The sequence below is a fragment of the Balaenoptera borealis genome, assembly GCF_965194805.1.
Source record: "Balaenoptera borealis genome assembly, chromosome: 4".
NCBI lineage: Eukaryota > Metazoa > Chordata > Mammalia > Artiodactyla > Balaenopteridae > Balaenoptera > Balaenoptera borealis.
In genome coordinates, this window is record NC_138861.1 from 147,397,476 (window position 1) to 147,417,244 (window position 19,769).

At 58.5% G+C, this 19,769-nt stretch overlaps 1 protein-coding gene and 2 long non-coding RNA genes across 6 annotated transcripts in view; 1 reads left to right on the forward strand and 2 right to left on the reverse strand.

The window, feature by feature from the left end:
- Window positions 1-224: 224 nt before the first annotated feature.
- Window positions 225-3,078, reverse strand: LOC309627771. Its single transcript, XR_014243949.1, has 3 exons — window positions 2,529-3,078; window positions 1,130-1,296; window positions 225-1,017 (listed from the first exon to the last, which is right to left on the reverse strand). It is a non-coding gene; the product is annotated as an uncharacterized lncRNA (long non-coding RNA).
- A 2,985-nt stretch (window positions 3,079-6,063) lies between these two features.
- On the forward strand, window positions 6,064-7,664 carry LOC309627772. The gene is made up of 2 exons (XR_014243950.1): window positions 6,064-6,216; window positions 7,378-7,664. It is a non-coding gene; the product is annotated as an uncharacterized lncRNA (long non-coding RNA).
- Window positions 7,665-14,870: 7,206 nt separating this feature from the next.
- The window catches only part of ACOX3 (acyl-CoA oxidase 3, pristanoyl), a 47,604-nt gene continuing 42,705 nt past the window's right edge, over window positions 14,871-19,769 (reverse strand). For 3 of the 4 annotated variants that reach the window (XM_082389950.1, XM_082389949.1, XM_082389947.1), the window contains 2 exons: window positions 18,852-18,938; window positions 14,871-15,615 (listed from right to left, as the gene is read on the reverse strand). In XM_082389950.1, the coding sequence (XP_082246076.1) occupies window positions 15,496-15,615; window positions 18,852-18,938 (207 nt within the window). In that variant the 3' untranslated portion in view covers window positions 14,871-15,495. The remainder of the gene's footprint in view (window positions 15,616-18,851; window positions 18,939-19,769) is intronic. The other variant, XM_082389948.1, reaches the window with a different exon arrangement.

The following is a 19,769-nucleotide window of genomic DNA, read 5'->3' on the forward strand; positions in this document are numbered from 1 at the left end:
TGCCCGCTGGCTCCACACTAGATGGAACATAAAGCCAAGATTTACTCCTGAGATTAATCTGGGGCGTGAAGTCAGCTCCCCCGGACATACGTAAAACCAAGACTTGCTTTTGCCTGTTTGAAAGATGCAGGCGTGAGGGCCAAATGAGAGCATTCACAATTATTTTTTTTAATTACTTTAATTTTTGAATAAGTAATAGAAGAGCAAAAGGTCACACGTGCAGGCGTGAGGGCCAAATGAGAGCACTCACAATTATTTTTTTAAATTACTTTAATTTTTGAATAAGTAATAGAAGAGCAAAAGGTCACACGTGAAGTATTAGGGATCAGGATGGCTTTGGACTTGACAATGGTTATACCAGCAACTAGAAGATGATAGAGAAATTCCTGCAAAATTGGCCTCTGACCACCCTTTTCTATAGGGAAGTGATTTCCAAATTAGAATTTTATACCCACTACGATAGACTGAATGTTTGTGTCCCCCACCCCCAAATTCACAGGTTGAAATCCTAACCCCCAATGAGATGGTGTCGGGAGGTGGGGTCTCTGTGAGGTGATTGGGCCACGAGGGTGGAGCCCTCATGAGTGGGATTAGTGGTCTTATAAAAGAGACCCCAGAGAGCTCACACACGCCTTCCTCCACATGAGGTCACAGCAAAATGATGGCATCTACGAACTGGGAAGCTGGTCTCACCGGACACTGAGTCTGCTGGCGCTTTGATCTTGGACTTCCAGGCTGCAAAACTGTGAGAGGTAAGTGCCTGTTGTTTCTACGCCGCCCAGTCAACGGTATTCTGCTGTAGCAGCACGGACGCCCTGGGACAGCCAGCCAAACTATCAATCAAGTGTAGGATGGCATGGACCTTTCCAGACGGTTGAACTCTCCCCTGCACTCTTGTTGGAAAGCCAGCAGACTACAAGCTCCCAAGACAAGGGAGTAAATCCAGACCAAGGAAGATGCAGAACACCCCATGTGTCTGAGGTCTGGAGATTTAGACAAGAGGCAGAGGGTCTGAAGCTGGATTAACAATAAGCACATGAAGAAAAAAAAAAAAACAGATAAAACAACATAGCGATTGATAACCGTAGGGGAAAAAGGTAAGGCAGGAAAAGTAATGATAGTATATTACCTGGCTCTGCCGTAGGCTCCATTTACATGATCGTGTGAATGTAACTGAAACCACGCTCTCTGCATCGCTGGGCTGGTGCTGGGAAGGAGGTGGTAGGGGTAGGGGCAGTGGATGAGGGGAAATTTATGCCCCTTCTCCATAAGGGAAGTCAGTAGATCCTGATTCAGCTGAAAAAACAAGAAGGAGCAATACAAGAATGTTATTTAGGAATACAGACAGAAATACCAAAAGAATTACTTTTTTAGAAAAGAGGAAGTGGCTGCCTCTGGGGAAGAATAACTGGGGTGGGTGGGGTGGGGGGTAGGGGATTGCTGTTTTTTTATAAGAAGCCCTGGGAATGACTTAACTCCTTAGATTATATGCACATACAACTGTGATTTTAAAAGACTTTAAAAAAACGTTTTCCTGTGAGCTGTGGATAAGCGAGAGCTCAGACTGCAGCTCAAGGGAAGTAGGCCCAGGGAGGCGGATGGAGACCCTGACTTGCCTGAGAGGCACGGGGGAGGGAGGACGAGTGAGAGCCAAGGGCCCTGGGCTCCCTGGTGGAGACGGGGATCTCAGAGACCACCAGGCAGTGTGGCGGGTACCCGCTCCGTGGGGCATGTCCACCTCCCGTTGCAGGTCCGGAGGAAGACCCTTGGCAGCAGGGCCCTGAGATGCTCAGGGAAGTCACAGCGGACAGGCCGTGAGGGGTGGGACCCAGGTCTTCCCCCCCTGGTCTTGCCTCCCCTTAGATCCTATCTGGAGACCCTTAGGGGCGGGGACACAGGCTTGGGCGACGCTGGTGCCCCGTACTGAGCTGACTTGGCCGCCCTCAGGCCATTCCGGGGACTCTGTCCTCCCGTTTCCAGATGCAAAACCAACACTGGATTTTTGCCATTTGAAGGACGCGGGAGTGAGGGCCGAGATTCCTTTGTGTTCTGAGAAAAATACAACATCTGGCTCCTCTGCCCCCAGCGTGGGAACAAACAACCCTCAAAATGTGTGGGCGTGCGTGCGTGTGTGTATGTGTGCAGAATCACACTCCTAGGCCCCATCTGTCCTTTGGGCTTCAGGATAGTTTCCTCCACGTTGCTGACAAATTCTGCAGTTCTGACAACAGCTGTGAATACTCCGCTTAGTCTCTGTGAGCCCCATGGCCACACAAAGGGTTCAGTCTGCCGGCCCCTAAACCTGCCCCCAGCGGTGTGCCGGGCAGTGACACGGGGGGTGAGGGGCCAGCTCGGGGGCCTCGATGTGCTGGGCCCGTGTCCTTGCTGCTCAGAGTGTGACCGCAGTTGGGCAGCTGGGTGTCACTTGAGAGCTTGTTGGACAGGGGGCTCGCCAGTGGCACCCCCAGATCTACCCACTCGGGACCCACGTTCAAGCAGATACCTGGGAGGTTAAAGTCCAGGGCTACCTGGTTTATAGGACTTAATGCTCACCCCAATCATGCAAGGTTGGGCTGTCACCTGAGGGTGAGAAAAGTGAGGTTCAGTGAAGCTGGGTGACTGACCCCCCTCACCCAGCCATGAGTAAACGCACTGGCCTTGACCCCAGGGCCGGGCCAGCTGGGCTCAGAAGGGCTGCCGGCTGGTCTGGACATGGCCTCTGGTGACATACAAGGGACACCAACTGTCTGGGGCCATTTCCTCAGCTGGAAGGTGGGGAGGATCGGATCTAAGGGCACCTTCATTTCACACACGGTTATGAACCCCACTCCGCTGTGGGCCAGGCAGGCCCGGCCAGAGCCTCCGAGGGGCCAGACACAGGCACGGGGCAGACAGGCGGTGGGCGGGCAAGGACCCAGGCGGCCAGATGCACGCACCAGGTGCCTATCTGCATCCTGACTCTGCTCCCGGCGGGCTGTGTGACACTAGGCAAGCGACCTGCCCTCTCTGTGCTTCAGGTTTCCTCCTCTGTGAATGGAGAGTAACTGGAGATGAAATACTTTACTACCTGTAGGGTGCTTCCAAGGGAGCCTGGCTTGACAAGCACTCTACACTTGTTTCTTAAACAGGTATTAAAAAAAAAAAGCGCTAGGCCAAGTTCAGCTCAGGGGCAAGAAGGAGCGGGGGGTGAGGGGGTGGTACGTAACAGCCAGAAGGGAGGTGGGATCAGGGGAGGCTTCTGGGAGGAGGAGACCCCCAGGCTGAGATCACCTGGGACAGAAGGAGCAGGGGTGAGGGTCCAGTGGAGAGAAAGGAGACCAGGGGCCCCTCGGGGATGGGATGCACCCCCGGGAGCTGGCTGGTCCCAGTGGGGTGGGAACAGGCTCCCAGGCAGGTGGGGAGAGATGAGGGAAGGCGGGCCTGCTGGACCCAGTGCCCACCTGGGGGGTGAGATACCAGGTCCTCAAAGTCAGAAACGATGCCCGACCCCTAAGTGAGATGTTTCCAAAGAGCTTCCTTTGTCTTGTAGAAAGAGCTGAATGAAGGACGTTGCCAGGAGTGAACGCTGGGCTTGGGTTTGGACTGCTGACGGCTGCAGCCCAGGGCGCAGCTCACGGGAAGGATCCCAGGCCACTGTGGGCACAGAACCACACTCCATTACGGGCACCCCCTCTTTGGGCACCCCTCCCAGCCTCTCTTCCTTCCCAGGTGGGGCAGGTGTGGACCGGTGGACCGGGAGATGCCCAGGTGAAGGGTCCCGAGGTCCAAGGACACAAGCTCCGGACTGGGCAGGGGCAGGGAGGTCATGCAGGAGCAAGCTGGGCCGCGGTGGTGGAGCTGGGGGACCAGAGTGACCCCTGGGAGCTCCAGGAAACGGTGCCCAGGGATGGGGCAGATGACCAGCCTTCAGAGGAACGGCACCAAGCACGGACGTGTAGGTGAAAGGCTTCCCGCGCAGGGGATGCGCCCAGACCTGTCCAGCGGCACGTGTGTCTCCTGAACTGTCAGGAAGCAGACTCAGGACTTGTCACCTGTCCCAAGTCACAAGGTAACAAACGGCTGGGTTCAGGCCCATCCGAATCTGCCTCCTGGCCACCTTCAAAGTCAATCTATCCCCTTCAGGGTCTACCTCCTGGAGACTGTCATCTGACCGGCTGTCACCCCTCTGTCTACCACCATCTCAAGCATCTGACCAGCAAGTCCCAAAGGCCTCACCACCCGCAGACCTAGAACTTTCCCACCACCTCGCTCGGAGCCACCATCAGCTGGTGGCTGTCTGCCTATCTCCCTGCTTCCGCCCTTGCTGCCCGCGGCCTAGCCCTGCCCCGTCTTTACTTTCCCCAGAGGACATGGCGTGCTCTGTTTACTGTTTACGCTTTAATCTAATTCTCCCCATGGGGATGTCAGCGCCATGGGAGCAGTGCTCTCTGCTTTCTCCCTTTGTGCCCCCATCCTACAACAGCATCAGAGAGGGCGCATGCGCAGGCAGGGAGGCCAGCTGGGGGGCTGCAGTTCTGATGGAGAGAGTAGGGGTGCTGACCCAGGGGCCCAGGAGGGCTCCCTGGAGGAGGTGTGACTCAGTCGAGTGGGCTTGGCTGTGCACGCTCAGTGACTTACATCAGCAGAGGCTCAAGAAGGACGCCTCACCTCCCTGCTAATCAGGACGCAGCTCTGAAGGAGCATCTGCAGAGGCCCGGCCCTGGCCACTCAGCTTTGTGCCTCAGGAGTCAGCAGGCACCCAATGCGGTAGGACTCCGTCCCGCAAGTATTAAAAGGACTCTGTCATTTATATGCGAGGCTAGAGGAACCTGGAGGGGAACCACAAAGCCGACTTCCGCGCGAGAGCACGTTTCCGCGCGAGAGCACGTTTCCGCGCGAGAGCACGTTTCCGCGCGAGAGCACGTTTCCACGAGAGAGCACGCCTTCCGCGCGAGAGCACGTCTTCCGCGAGAGAGCTCGTCTTCCGCGCGAGAGCACGCCTTCCGCGAGAGTATGTTTCCGCGAGAAAGCACGGCTTCCGCAAGAGAGCCGTCTCTGGAACGCAGGCAGGCCACCTGGGGCACAGAGACGGGGAGGCAGAGTGAGGGTCGGTCTGGGAAGAGGAGCTGCTGGGAGGACAACGAAGGGAATGGTGTTGGAGGCAGAGGGAACAGCCTGTGCAAAAGCTCTGAGCAGGAGGCCCCAGCTGCCTCTCTGTCCTCCCAGGGACCTGGCGGGATTGTGGGAGGACAGCGCTGGGCCCGCCATACCGCAGTTGCAGCTCTAGGGGTGGGTGCAGGGCCCTGTCAGGTGGACTTTCTCCAGCACAGCTGTTGGCTTTGCTCACGTGTCCGCCAGCGGCCTGGCAAACGTGCCGCTGAAACCCCACTTGGTTGTTCTGGTTTGGGTTTGTGTTTTTCTTTTTAAGGAAAAACAGCTGCAAGGCCAGGAGAGAATGGCCGTTTTGGAGAAACTTCCGATGCCGCGGGCCTGGCTTATACACTCAGGGCCAGGCCCCAGAGCCACCCCCTCCCACAGGCCTGGGCACTGGGCTCCCCCGTCCAGCAGGATGCCAGCCCTGCCCCCTCAGGCCTCGGGCTCAGGCCTGCACGACATCGATCTCCCTTCAGCTTTCTCAGACGAGGGCCTCCCTCTGGGCGGAGCCCAGACCAGCTGCTCAGCGTGCTCTCCGGAGCCCAGCTCGCCAGGCCGGGCTGAGCCCAGGGCCCGTGCGCGGCCGCCCTAGCCGGGGCTCCACCCTGAGCACCTGCCGGGCCTGGGGCTGCCCTCCATGCCCCCAGAGCCCCAGACGGCACCATCCTCCCCGCCGTGACCCTGCACAGCAGCAGGTGGTCACCACCTGCTAGACGTCTCATGGGAGCCCGGCCCACTATCTCCTCAAACCCTCACAGGAGCCCTGCCATGTAGGCGGGCCGCCCCATTCTACAGGTGTGGAAACTGAGGCACCAGCAGTTTGTGTCGCTTGCCTGATCCCGGGAGCAGGGGTCGGGACCCCTGATGTCAACACACAAGTTCTCTCCCCTCCGGGTATCTGGATCCAGCCTAGAAAAGGGACGAGAAGAGGCACGGGCCCGGAAGTCCGAGCCTGGGATTGCAGGCTGGGCTCTGACGTCACTGCCGCCGGAGAGGCTGGGGATGGAGTCCCCACCTCCCTCACCCTCCACCTCTGCCGTCCCACGACCAGTGCGGGAAAGAGGGTCCCCATGTGCCTCTGAGGTGAAGCGGAGAGGGAGGGGCTATGGTGGCCGTGGGGGCAGAGGCAGGGGAAGGTCTCAGAGAGGGTCCAAGCCGAGGCTGGCCAAGGGCTTGGTGAGTGGCCTGAGGTGACTGGTGCTAGGCTGCAGGGGCAAGAAGGGGAGCAGGTGGGGGGTGGGGGGCGTGGAGGCTGCCATGAAGGGCCCTGAATGCCGTCCAAGGAGCTCCCCCCTGGCCCCCAGGGGCGGGGAGCACGGGGAGGCCTCTCCATCAGGCCCAGGTGATGGGCGCTGGCTCAGAGAGCTTCACGGGTGGGCACGGAGAGGAGGGGCTTCTGAGGGAGGGGGCACCCCGGGGCCTTGTCAGGACCAGGTTGCTAGGGGCCAGCGGTGACTCCAGGGTGTCTGGCTGGGGCTCCCACAGCTGTGCCCTTCCCTGGGGCGGGACCTGGGGAGCAGAGGTGTAAGCTGACCATAGCCATTGGGGTGGGTGAGATGGGACCCCGGGGCTCCCGGCCTGCCCAGCGCTCTCCACGTCCACCCTGCCTCCCTCTAGTCCTGGCCCACCTACTAAATTTAAATGTCCTGCAGTAGCAGTGCCTGCACTGGGGGGTAAGCTGACAGCCGCATCCCCAAGCCTCACTGTTGACTTGACAAATTGGGGTTTAACAAGTGTGAAAAGCAAACTTATATGAGCCGGTAAACATCAAAAATGTGCATGGACCTCGACCCAGAAGTCCCACTCTGGGAGGGCACCGTATAATCCCAAATACACAGGGGAGGACACGCACATGACCTTGTCCACCCCTCGCTGGGCCATTTGTCATAGTGGGAATCAGAAAACAGCCTTCACATCCAACCACAGGGAAATGGCTACAGCAGCCGTGGCTCTGCTCGCTTGATGGAATATCATGCAGCCACTTGAAAAGATGGGTGTGAGCGCTGTACGGTGCCATGGAGAATACTTAGAATCGAATATTAACAGAGGAAACAAGAAAAACCACGTGAGCCCAGGAGTGTAATGACGTCCAGAAAACCCACTGCAGGTGAAGGTGCAGGGTAGAGCTCCCCACGATGAAGGATTTGCTGTTTGGAGGCGTGTGGCTCAGGCTGTGGGTGATTCTCTTCCTTGAGCTGAGAATTTTATATGATGTGTTTATATTGTTTTTCTGATTTTAAAAAGAACCCTTGGGCTTCCCCGGTGGCGCAGTGGTTGAGAATCTGCCTGCTAATGCAGGGGACGCGGGTTCGAGCCCTGGTCTGGGAGGATCCCACATGCCACGGAGCAACTGGGCCTGTGAGCCACAACTGCTGAGCCTGCGCGTCTGGAGCCTGTGCTCCGCAACAAGAGAGGCTGCGACAGTGAGAGGCCTGCGCACCGCGATGAAGAGTGGCCCCCGCTTGCCACAACTAGAGAGAGCCCTCGCACAGAAACGAAGACCCAACACAGCCATAAATAAATAAATAAATAAGTAAGTAAGTAAGTAAAGTAAGTAAGTACGTAAGTAAGTACGTAAGTAAGTAAGTAAGTACCCTTAACAGAGAGAGATGATGTCAGCTGGAAGGCTCAGGGTAGAGCTTTGAGTTCACACTCGCTCCTTTGGTAGACGGGGAAGCTGGGGTGCGGAGGGGAGGTGAGGTCCGCCCAGGCCAGGGGTGCTGCTCCAGCACCAGGGCCCCCCTCTCGCCCCCGACCCTCTGCTGGGCCAGGAGCTGTGGGGGCCTCCAGGGGGCCCGACCCGGAGGCAGGGATGGGGTGGGGGAGGGACTAGGAGACGCCCTGGGGAGGGGGGGGGAGATGAGCACTCCCGCGGACCCGCTCTCCTCGACCCGGAACCACGTGCTTCCCCGACGCTGACAGGCAGGCAGGTGGGCTAGGCAGAGGGGCTTCCCAGAGTCTATCCCTCTCTTAAAACGTCCCCCAGAAACCCCACCCCCAAACTTCTGATTACACCTCACTGCCCAGACCCACCAGGCACGGTGTGCTGGTTTCCCGGGGCCCCCGTAACACAGAACCAGACTGAAGTTTATTTCCTCACAGTCCTGGAGGCTGGAAGTCCGAGATCAAGGTGTGGGCAGGGTTGTTCCTTCTGAGGCCTCTCTCCCTGGCTTGCAGACGGCTACCTTCTCCCTGTGTCCGCACAGGCTCATCCCTCTGTCCCTGTCTGTGTCCTGATCTCTTCTTACAAGGACACCAGTCATACTGGACTCAGGCCCACTCTCAGGACTTCATTTTCCCTTAATTGCCTCTTTAAAGGCCCTAACTCCAAATGCAGTCACTCTGAGATATTGGGGCTGGGGCTTCAACATATGGATTTCGGGACAGAATTCAGCCCGGAACACACGGCCATCCCCAGCTGCAAGGGAGGCTGGGAAAGTAGGCCTGTCAGGCCCAGCCACAGAGAGGAGACGACAGCTGTAAATCACGCACACGTGGTTCTGTGAACCAGCCCCGAGTCTGGTGAAAGGCACACGAGAATCAGGAAGGGAGCTGCGGCCCCGCGTGTCTGTGTGACCCTTCGTGCCCAAGGCTTACTGTTGATCCATTTAGGCTAAGATTTCTGTTACGATGCCGTGGTTTCAGCTCGACTGTATTCATGGGCTCTGCCGCGGTGGGAAGTTTGCACAAAGGTAGCAAGTCGTGAAATTCCATCGGCTTCCTTCACAGCCAGAGCTTCTGAAACTCCGCTGCTGTTGACAGAGCCCCTAGCTTGTGCCCGGCACGGCGGAGCGCTGGGAGCACAGAGGAGGGTCCCTGAGGGTGGCTTTCGCGAGGGTCCAGGGTAAGCGGGAGCTGTCCAGAGGCAGCGGGAAGGGTGTTCCAGGCAGGGGGAGCAGCTCGTGCAAACAGTCTGCGGAGGGGCTGGAAGGGGCGTTGGTTTGAGGGCAGGGGGAGCCCGGGGGAGAAAGGAGTTGGGCTAGGTGGTGGGGGCGGGGCGAGGTCTGAACAGAGGTGCCGTGGGGAGTGGAGGCGTGAGGCTGGGACAGAGGGACACTGGGCAAGAACCATGAGCGGCTGCAGTGAGAAGGGAGGCAGGGCGGGTTCGCCCAGACATCTGGCGTGAGTGGACGCACGGTCATCGTGGCTTAGTTAAATTTTTAAAAATTGCTTTAAGAGGCCCCATGGTGCCAGCCTTGCAGGGCAGTGGCGCTCCCTGCAGGTCCCCGTCCTGCTGCGTGGGGCCCCCTGTCTGCCTCTGCAGGCTCCCGGGGTGGAGGCACGCCTGCCCACTCACCACCGTCCTCCATCCTTCTGGCGCTAGGCGGGAGGGAGACCCAGGCTGCCCGGCCCTGCCCACCCCGTCCTGACGCTGGCTCTGGGCTGAGCACCCGGCAGGTCTGCCCAGGCTGCTGACTAGGGGACCCGAGGCAGCAGGCCTCGTCACGTGACCCGGGGTGAGTCTCGTGACCTTGCTGAGCAGGGGACCCGAGGCAGCAGGCCTCGTCACGTGACCCGGGGTGAGTCTCGTGACCTTGCTGAGCAGGGGACCCGAGGCAGCAGGCCTCGTCACGTGACCCGGGGTGAGTCTCGTGACCTCGCTGACTAGGGGACCCGAGGCAGCAGGCCTCGTCACGTGACCCGGGGTGAGTCTCGTGACCTCGCTGAGCATACCTACTGAAATCTGGGGGAGTGGGGGGTTCAAGCGGTCACTTAGCTCGGGGGTCTGGCACAGCCTCGGCGTGCCAGGTGGCAGACCGACTGCTGCAGCTCAGCTCTGGACCGGAGCTCGGTGGCACCTGAGTGGTTAATGTACTGCCTGGCAGGAGGCTGGGAATTCGCCAAAGGAGTTGTCAGAGTTTACCAGGGGGCCTCTCTTCCCAAGACGCTCGCCCTGGGGGCCTGGGCTGTCTTAGAAGCTCCCCCCTGCAGGCGCCCCTGCCCAGCTCCCAGGGTTGGACCTGACCCACGGTCGGGCCGATTAGCTGGACAGCCGTGACCTCACGGGGCGACTCCGCACAGTGCCCAGGGCTCGGTGATAAGGGACGGACAGGGTCCCGCATCTGGGATGGCTCAGCCGCCCTGGACAGGCCGCGGGCCCCGGGTCAGGCCGTGCAGAGACCGCCGGGGCTGGAGAGCGGATGCCGCAGTGCAGGAGTGCGCGGCACAGCCGAGGGGAGCCGGGCACGGAGGAGCAGCCTCCCCTGGCCGCCCCGGGTCAAGGGCTGTGTGTGGCTCTGCTAGATTTGGAAGTGCCAGGCGACCGGGCCGGTGGCAGATGTGCTGCATCTCCTCCATGCCCACTGCTTGGGCGCACACTCTGCGCCCCAGACTTTGTCTCCACAGCACCCAAGAGCCAGTCAGCGGAGATGCGGAGCCGCAGCAAAGAGCACTACAGCGGCCAGCCCCCTGCTGGGCAGTTCCAAGCACGGTGACCACGGAGCACCTCCACTTCCTCACCTGCTCAGAGACCAGCACACAGCAGACGCTTAGTGGGTGTTTGTTAAATAAATGCTTGGTGGTGCAAGGGGCGGGGCTGGGTGGATGTTGGGGAGGGGCTGGATGAAGGTGGGGGCGGGGCTGGGTGGATGATGGGGAGGGCCTGGGTGGAGGTGGAGGTGGGGGCTGGCAGGTGAGGTGCCTATGGCTGTTGGCTGCCCCAGTCCCGCTCATGCCTCTCGGAGCCCATCACCCTGGAGTTTTCAAGGTTGCTTCAGGGAAGCGTGGGACCTGGTCTAAGGCTGAGATTTGTTGAAACCACTGTGGTCCTGGAGCAGAGCAAGGAAAGGAAACCTCTCTCTGGTGACCGGACTGCGGGGGTGCTTCTCCAGCCTGGCTGTAGGAAGACGTCGTGCAAACACAGACCAGACACCGTCTGAGGCCAGCAGCTGGGCAGGATGCCCGCACCTTCTTCCCTCCCGTCCCCACAAAGGGCTCTTGTGTCCCCCTGGCTGGGCCGGTGTCACCGCTTTCTGAGCGGTGTCACCGCTTTCTGAGCGGTGTTGTCTCTGCTGCCTCTGGCGCCTGTGGGCCAGCCAGGCAGGGGTGGGGCAGGCACCGTCAGCAGAGCTGTCACCGTCATCGTGGCTGCAGACGGAGAGGTGAGGGTCCTGCAGAGGCGCCACCAGGCCCCCAGGCCTCCCGCCTCCCCGAGGGCATCCCTGGGTGCAGAGCTTCTTCCTGGAAATGCCCACGCTCTCCGGGAGGATGTTTGCCTGGCCCCAGACCTGGGCTCCTCACGTGCGGCTCTCCCGACCTCAGGCTGCGAGCACGCCCTGGGGACCGGCCGGATACCTGTGGTTCCTCGCCATCCTGGGGAGGATCAATCATCCCAAACCCCTCTGCTTTCCACTCCTAACACGGTCACTAGCGTGACTCTGAACACCCGCCCACCCAGCGCTCCAGACAGAACTAGCACACTGGTCCTGAGGCCCCTGCTATGGACGAAGGAACCTTCTGGAAGGACGATTTCACCGCAGACCACCTGGACAGAACGCAAGGCAGCCGGTTTCCTCTTCCACACTCTTCTTAGCACATGACGGTTCTGCTGCCCCCTCTGGACTCACAAAGTTAGCCTTGGAGGGGCTGCAGCCCCCAGCCCGGGAGCCCCTCCCCGAGGGACGGTGGAAGCACTTGGGACTGCAGGCTGGTCACTTGAGCTCTCGAGCAGCAGTGTCCTCACCTGGAAAATGGGGACGATTCCTACCTCTGGAATCAGATGTACACGGCCTGCAGTTTCTCCCCAGTGGCAGGCCAGTGCGCTCTGGAGCCGGGGAACCTGAGTCTGCATCCCAGCCCGACTGTGGGCTGCCTGACCCGAGAGCCCACTTCCTCGCTGTGGCCACCACCCCCGGGGCTGGTGGAAGAGAATGGCAGGCAGGGGAACGCCGGCTGTGAGGTGCCACCTGGACACCGGTCCCCAGGCCAGCCCTGCACACGTCTCCTCCTGGCTTCCCTTTCACTGTCCCACGCCAGCCAGCGCCCACATGCCCACGATTTCCCTGGAAACACACACGTAGTCCCTGTCCCCTTAGCCTTTTCCCTCTGGGCAGCGGAAACACAGGTTGAAATCTGCCCACTCTGGGTGCAGAGTGCCCGCTGTCAGAGGAGCCCTGGACCAGCCACCAGGCCACCCGCTGCAACAGGTGGAATCTTCTGGCCCCTGGCTGGGCTTGCAGAGATCATACGGGAATGGGTCCTGTGCGTTTCCTTGCTTGGGCTTCCGAACCACAGAAACTGATTTCCTCACAGCCCGGGAGGCTGGAAGTCCAAGATCAAGGCGTGGGCAGGGCTGATTTCTTCTGAGGCCTCTCTCCTTGGCTTGTGGACGGCCGTCTTCTCCCTGGGTCCTCACGTGGTTACCACTCTGTGTGTGTCTGTGTGCTGATCCCTGCTTCTCATTAGGACACCAGTCTTACTGGATCAGGACCCATGTGTATGACCTCATTTTACCTTAATCGCCTCTTTAAAGGCCCGTCTTCAAGTACAGTCACATTCTGAGGTGCTGGGGGTAGGACTTTGGCATATGGATTTGGGGGGACACAGTTCAGCCATAACATCTTGTGTGGTCATTACTGTGGGGAAGAAGGACATCAAATCCAAGGTGCCGTAGCACTGTGGTCACAAGGGAATCCCCCGGACTCCAAGTCCTCCCTGCTGAGCTCCCCTAATTCAGAAGATGCCGAGGATGCTCCTTCCCTGGGCTTGCTCTTCCCACCTGGACCTCCCTTCTGCTTTTCCCATCCTGTAAGTTCTCGTGGAAGGTCAGCATCCGCTCGCTGAATGACCAAGCCTGAGCATGACCACTGCTGCTTCCCTGGCCAAGTCGAGTTCGTGTTCACAAAGCCTTTATCCAGCGTTCTGTCATTTGATACATGATTTTCTACATAGGAGTAGAAATACACTCGTTAAAAAAACGCTTGGTTACTGAGACGGGCAAGTGAGTAGCTCTGGAAATAGCATTTGTTCATTTAATAGGGCTGGAGGGGAGCAGTGGCTTTGGCTTTTTTTTCCTTGTGATGGTTTTTAAAGAATTGCAACTGCAATGATGTTGCAAGATGAAAAATGGACTTTTCGCTGGCTGGTGGGCTCCGTCTGGTCATACTGTACTCCAGCATTATTTCCACGGCGGTTCACACATCCTGCCTGCTGTAGACGGGATGCCTTTGGTCTTCAGTGTGAAGGACGTGTCCACCCCTCTGCTCACCTCTCCCTCCACGGAGCACCTCATTGGTGGCGCCCTGTGAGGGGCAGAGCTAGGAGACCATCCCTGGTCCCGGGGATCTAGAGGGGAGGCAGCCCCACCCAGGGTAGAGACCCCTGGCTACTGCCTTGGAATGGGGCTGACCAGGAGCTGCTGCCAGTACTGGAGCTGGAAAGGTGGGCAGGGGTCAGCATGGGCTCAAAGCAACAGCACAAGCCCAGGATGGAGACAGGAAGGCCCGAATCTCACACAAGAAGGCGAGCAGCCCCACTTGATGGAGTGACTGGGACCACAGCTGTACCTGCCATCGCTGGGCATTGGGGCCAAAATGGTCCTTCTTCCTTCAGCAGCATCTAAATCCACCCAAATCATTCTTTTACTCATTCATTCATTCATTTCTTCACTCATTCATTCGTGAGTTTTTTCATGCAACTCATTCACTCATTCATCCATCCATCCACCCGCCCATCCATCCACCCATCAATCCACCCATGCCACCACCCATCCACGCATCCACGCCTCCCTCCAGCACTTGCCAAGCACTTCCCGTGTGTGTGGCCTCGAGCTGGGAACTGGAAACAGGTGATTCAGTCCTGGTCCCTGACCTCAAAGAGCTTCCAGACCAATGGGAAGACTGACTACAAGCCAGTCAGTGCTGTGCTGTCCAGGGAATTGGGCTACTCATGCGGTAAAGGCAGCATGTCACGTAATTCCTTCTGGCAGACGAGTGACAGCTCAGCAGGGCAAGGGACAGGCCCCCCCTGGCTCAGATACCAGGTGGGAAGGGAGTCCGCTGCCAACACCACATCCGTGTCCACACAGAGGCCGTTGGTTGGTCAGGGAAGGGGGACACGCCAAGGAAGGACGGAGGGAGCCGGGGATGGGACGCCACGTGGTCAGCCCTGGGACAGAGCAGATCGTCCGTGGGGCCCCTGGCCCTCGACAGCCAGGTGTTGAGGGCGCTCACAGACAAAGACCACGTGACCAGGGCTCCCCCGGAGGGCAGGCTTCTGTGCAGCTCAGTATTTGCAGAGAAGGGCCGGCCTGGAGCCACGTGAAGCTCCTCCTGTGGCCCCACTGGCCCCTGGTCCTCAGACAAGACCCTCCGCCCAGGCAAGAGGGCTGGAGGCCGAGGGCAGAGCCAGTCCCGGGCACACGCAGGAGGTGGGGGGGGCCGCACCTGGCCAGCCTCCATCCTCCATCTCAGCCACTTCGTACGGCCACAGGACAGCCCCTCCCCTGCCCCAGAGGCCGGGGGGAACGGAGACGGGGTGTCGAGTGAGAACTCACCCACCAGCCATCGTCCTGACCTGGGACACTCGAGTGACTGGTGGAGACGCCCATCAACCTCCTCCATCTGTCTCCCCCCACCACCCCATCAGGGCGCTCAGGACCGCGGAGCCAACGCCCCCCCCCCCCCCCCAGCGGAGCCAGGCAGCAATGGGTGTTCCGTTGCCTGTAGGAACAAACCGATTCACGTAACAGAGTGACAAAGTACACAACTGGGAGGTCAGAACTTAAGGATGACCAGACGTTCAAATCATTATGCATTTTTTTTTCCTTTGGAAACATTTCTTTGATGGAAGCTTCCAGTTCCACACAACAAAGTAATAAAACTGATTTTCTTTTCCTTCAAAATCTTCAACTATGTCATTCGGGTGGTCCATGGTGCAAATTAGTAAGGTTATAATTTAATTACATGAGAAAGTCAAACCAGAGTGAACAAAGAATCAGACTGGCATCGTATAGGGCTTACTGAAGCAGAGCCTTGTAAGAAATCTCAGATGAAGGCAGAATATTGCCTAACGCGAATTACCAGCGGCCAGTTTCATAATTAGCATATGAAAATAGAACGTACAAAGCTCTAATTATCAAAAAGTGCTCAGTCCATCAGGAAGAAATGATCTTACAGGTTTTCTTTTCACCCAGCAAATCAGGATGGACCCAAATCAGCCCTGCCCTTCAGGCTTTACCCATCCTGCTGGGACTCGGGGTGGGGGGCAGGCCAGGATGAGCGAGTCCCGCCTTGGGCTCGACAGGACGAGCAGCCGGGCAAGGGCAGAGCTGTGGGTTCGGAGAGCGGCAGCCACCTCTGGGGGCTCCGGAACTTGAACTCGAGGTCCATGTCTTCACAGCTTCATCATAGTTGGCCAGTGCGACTACAGCTTTGATTTCAAACTTCCTATGACGGGCTTGTTGGCAGAGAATTCCGACCACCACGATGCCCTCTCTAGCACCTTGCTTTCCTGAAGCACAGCGCTCCAGAGGTTTTTATAGAGCTGCAAAAAATACATACAGAACACAAACGTACGTAATAAGTAAGACTTTGAGTGTGCCAATGCAACTGTGAAAACCCAGGAAGTTCTCTCCTGTCACTTCATGGAAACATTTTAAGATGATTTAACTTTAATTTACGTAAACCAGTCTTTGTCAGTAGAGAACAACTGTGAAAATGCAACTATAAAGGACCATAATGTGCACTTAATGATGAAGACATCCTGCTTGCCCTTTGCTTTGGAAATTCTCGTGGAAGGTGGATTCTGCAAGTCGACGTTTCTCTCGCACCCACGTGGCTGCTGGCTGGCCGGCGGCGGTGCAGCCAAGCAGCAGGATGACGGCTTGTCCCCTGGGCCACAGGGCCTGGGCACGCACTGCCCCCTCTCTGCCTGCCCCGTCAGACTGTGCCCACTGGGCCAGCTGGCCGTCGCCTCGGGGCCCCCCAGGCGGAACTGCTCTCAGTTGTTATCTTAGAGGAAGGTCCTGAGTGTGGCAGGCAGCCGCCTGACACCTCCCTGCTCCCGGCACGGCCAGCGTCCAGGCTGAGGTCCGTGGAGACAGGGAAGGGGCCGGTTTTGTATCTGGCTGATGTTGACAAATGTTACTTTTAAGAAGCCACCCTCCCCTGCACCTGCTAAACACACTCAGCAATTCCGCCCAGGTTCTGCTATTCTTGGCTCCCAGGGAGACACAGAGACAGGCTTTGTCTCCACAGGTCATCAATCCGAGGCCTGGAGCATTATGCTTCACTTACTGATGATCTCAACCTCCTACAGCTGTGCTTGTTCATCTAAAATGAATTTCTGGGACTCGCCTGGTGGCGCAGTGGTTAGGAATCGGCCTGCCAATGCAGAGGACATGGGTTCGAGCCCTGGTCTGGGAAGATCCCACACGCCACGGAGCAACTAAGCCCGTGCGCCACAACTACTAAGCCTGTGCTCTAGAGTCCGTGTGCCGCAACTACTGAGCCCGTGCGCCACAACTACTGAAGCCTGCATGTCAAAACTACTGAGCCCGCGCTCTAGAGCCTGCGAGCCACAACTACTGAGCCCACGCACCAGAACTACTGAAGCCCGCGTGCCACAACTGAGCCTGCACTCTAGAGCCTGTGAGCCACAACTACTGAGCCCACGTGCCACAACTACTGAAGCCCGCGTGCCACAACTGAGCCTGCGCTCTAGAGCCTGCGAGCCACAACTACTGAGCCCATGCTCCACAAGTACTGAGCCTGCGCTCTACAGCCCGTGTGCCACAACTTCTGAAGCCTGCGCACCACAACTGCTGAAGCCCGCGCACCTAGGGCCCGTGCTCCGTGACAAGAGAAGCCACCGCAATGAGAAGCCCGCACGCTGCAACGAAGAGTAGCCCCCGCTCGCCGCAACTAGAGAAAGCCCGCATGCAGCAACGGAGACCCAACGCAGCCAAAAATAAGTAAATAAATAAATTTATAAAAAGTAATGCCTGACATTGAAAATAAAATGAATTTCTTACCCAGGAGCACCTAGTTCAAACCTCAGCCCTTACACCAGGAGGAACACGTGCTGTGTAAGGCACCCTGTTGGGTGAAGCCTCGGGCTGTCTCTGGTGTCAGCGTGGAACCCGGGGCCCGCGTCTCGGGGCAGGATGGGATGGGACGGCCCTCCCCTACTCCTCCGCCGCCCGCCCGTGAGTCAGGGCCGCCGGGCGCCGCCTGTTCGGCGCTAATGCTCCCGTATGTGCTGCCCGCTGCTGGGAGCCCCGTGTCGCAGAGGCCGGCCCCTCTGCCACGGCCTTGTGAGCACGTCCTCCTCGTGCTCCTGCTGGGGCCCTGGCCAAGAGCGAGGTTCGCCCTCTCCTGCCTTCCCTCCAGACGGTCCACCTCAACCCCAATCCTGGCTCCGCTACAACCCGCCCGGCCCCTCCGGAGGCTGGGTTTCTCCCTGGCGAAGTGGACGTGGTAACACACACGGTGAGCGGGGACGCCCCGCCCAGCTGCGCAGCCAGAGGACAGCAGGCCGTCCACAGATATACGGTCCCCGCCGTCCTGAATTCGATGGGGGACTCGTCCGAACTGCCCACCCCAGTGCCTGGTACTCCTGTCCCAACCCCAGGTGTGGCTTGGGCTGGTCAGAGGTCCAGGCGCCTGCTCCCCCGGACTGATTGCAGTGTCCCCTGGGGACAGACGGAGGGTTCCTAGCACCCTACGTTCAGTCTCCTGGGTCAGCAGAAGTCTCGGCAGAAAGAACACGACAGCCCTGGAACCCCAGCACGGGACTTCAACACTTTGAAATGCCACGTCTCCATGGAAACACAGGGACAACCACCCACAGGTAGTGGGCGGCATCGAGCAGACGCGTGGGTGTCGTCCAGCACGGGCATCTCCACGTGGTGGAGGAGGTCAGGTAGGGATACCTGTGGGCACTGTGAGGGTCCCACAGCAGGACAAAGTGGGGCCACTCTTGGGGGTGGCACTTCAGCTGGAGGCCGGAGAAGACCTCTCTGAAGAGGCGGCATTCCGCTTAGAATGAACAGAAGTGCTCCGGCAACAGGAACGCAGGTGCAAAGGCCCTGGGGTGGGAATGAGCCCAGTACGACTCAGAAACGGGAGGACAGTGAGGCTTCAGTCCAGAGGGTGGGAGGGGCGCGGTGTGAAATGACCTTGGAGAAGCGGGCAGAGGTCAGGCCGCGTGGGCTGGGGACGCAGGAAGGGATTTGGGTGCCATTTCAGGTGTGGGGCATGTGCAGGTGCAGGGCTGCATCAGAGCAGCGGTCTGACAAGGTCTGCTTTCTAAGCCATCATTGCGGAGCGTGGGGAGGAGGGGGAAGAGAGGAGCTTGGGAGCCACATGCGGGCTGCGGGGGAAGCACAGGGAGAAGGGGGAGGGGTTACGAGCTAGTGCTGTGAGACGGTCAGAAGACCCAGGAGCGGAGAGGCTCCCAGGAGAGCGTGAAGACAGCGAGACAGCTGCAGGGCCCCGAGCTTCGCACAGGCTCGGGCTGACCTCGGCATCACGGCCCAAGGGGGCGGCAGTGCCATCCCCTTTCTCGGAGGAGGGCAGGCTGGGGGACGGCCAACCCGCCCATGACCACCCCCACTTCTCCCAGCCACTCCCTCCCTGCTGCCCACGTGTGACCAGAGACTCCCGAGCCACGCCATCATCTCAGGCTCTGCAACGACCGCCATCAGGCCCCAGAGAGCCCCCGGCTCGCGGTCCCGAGTGCAGTGCCCCCAAGCGCCACGGGAGCGGGCTGCCCTTTACCTCGCCGTCAGCTCTGCCAATCGGTGAGTCCAGGATGAAGTCAGGAGGGGCGATCACATCCACCAGGGCAGCAGCGTCATCTTTCAGCTGTGGGAAAACAAAGTCCGTACACTTGGCAACTCCCGGCGTCTCCATGGCGACCACCGAGCAACAGAGCCTACAACCCACTAGCAACGGCAACTCCAGCAGGCAGGCGCATGCGGCTCGATTACTAAAGCATTATCTTTTCATTGGCCTGGATTTTAGGTTCCCTGAGTGTGTGTCTGAATATTTTCACCATGTTGCTAGCCACTCAAGACTTCCAGTGTTCTATTTTTTTTCAACAAGGTACGGACCGCTCGTAAAACTGATGATTCTGTAGCTCATTAATTGGCAACTGTCTTCAGAGGTTTGTCTCTGAACCCTGACTCATCTGGGCAATTACTGTTCCAACAGAGGAAAATATGTCCGGAAAAAAATGTAAGAGAAAAAGCATTTATGAGCACCTGGAAAAGCCATCATTCCAACGCTCTTCGGTTCCCAGTAGTTTTATTACCCTCCCGTCCCATTATACAAATTGTTCTTCAATATGACAAGTGGAATTTATATGAGAAGACTCCCAAGAATTTTCTTGAAATGCAAAAAATAATTTTCTTAAAATAACTATGAAATGCCGTGGCTGAACTGAAGAGAACGCTGGAACGGAGGCGACTTGAACGATGTATTACAGCAACTGTTGAGCAAAGAGTCACAGGAACAGAGGAAACGCAGCCCGCTTCGTGGTTCACATGCTGCTCCACGGCCCCCGCACACCCTTGGCACCACGGTGGGTGAGGGGAGACGAGCCTGCCCCACTGCAGGGGGAAACGTCAGCAGAGCAGGGTCCTGGTCTCGACCGGGGTCGGCCAACGTTTAATGTAAGGGGCCCACAGGAAAGAG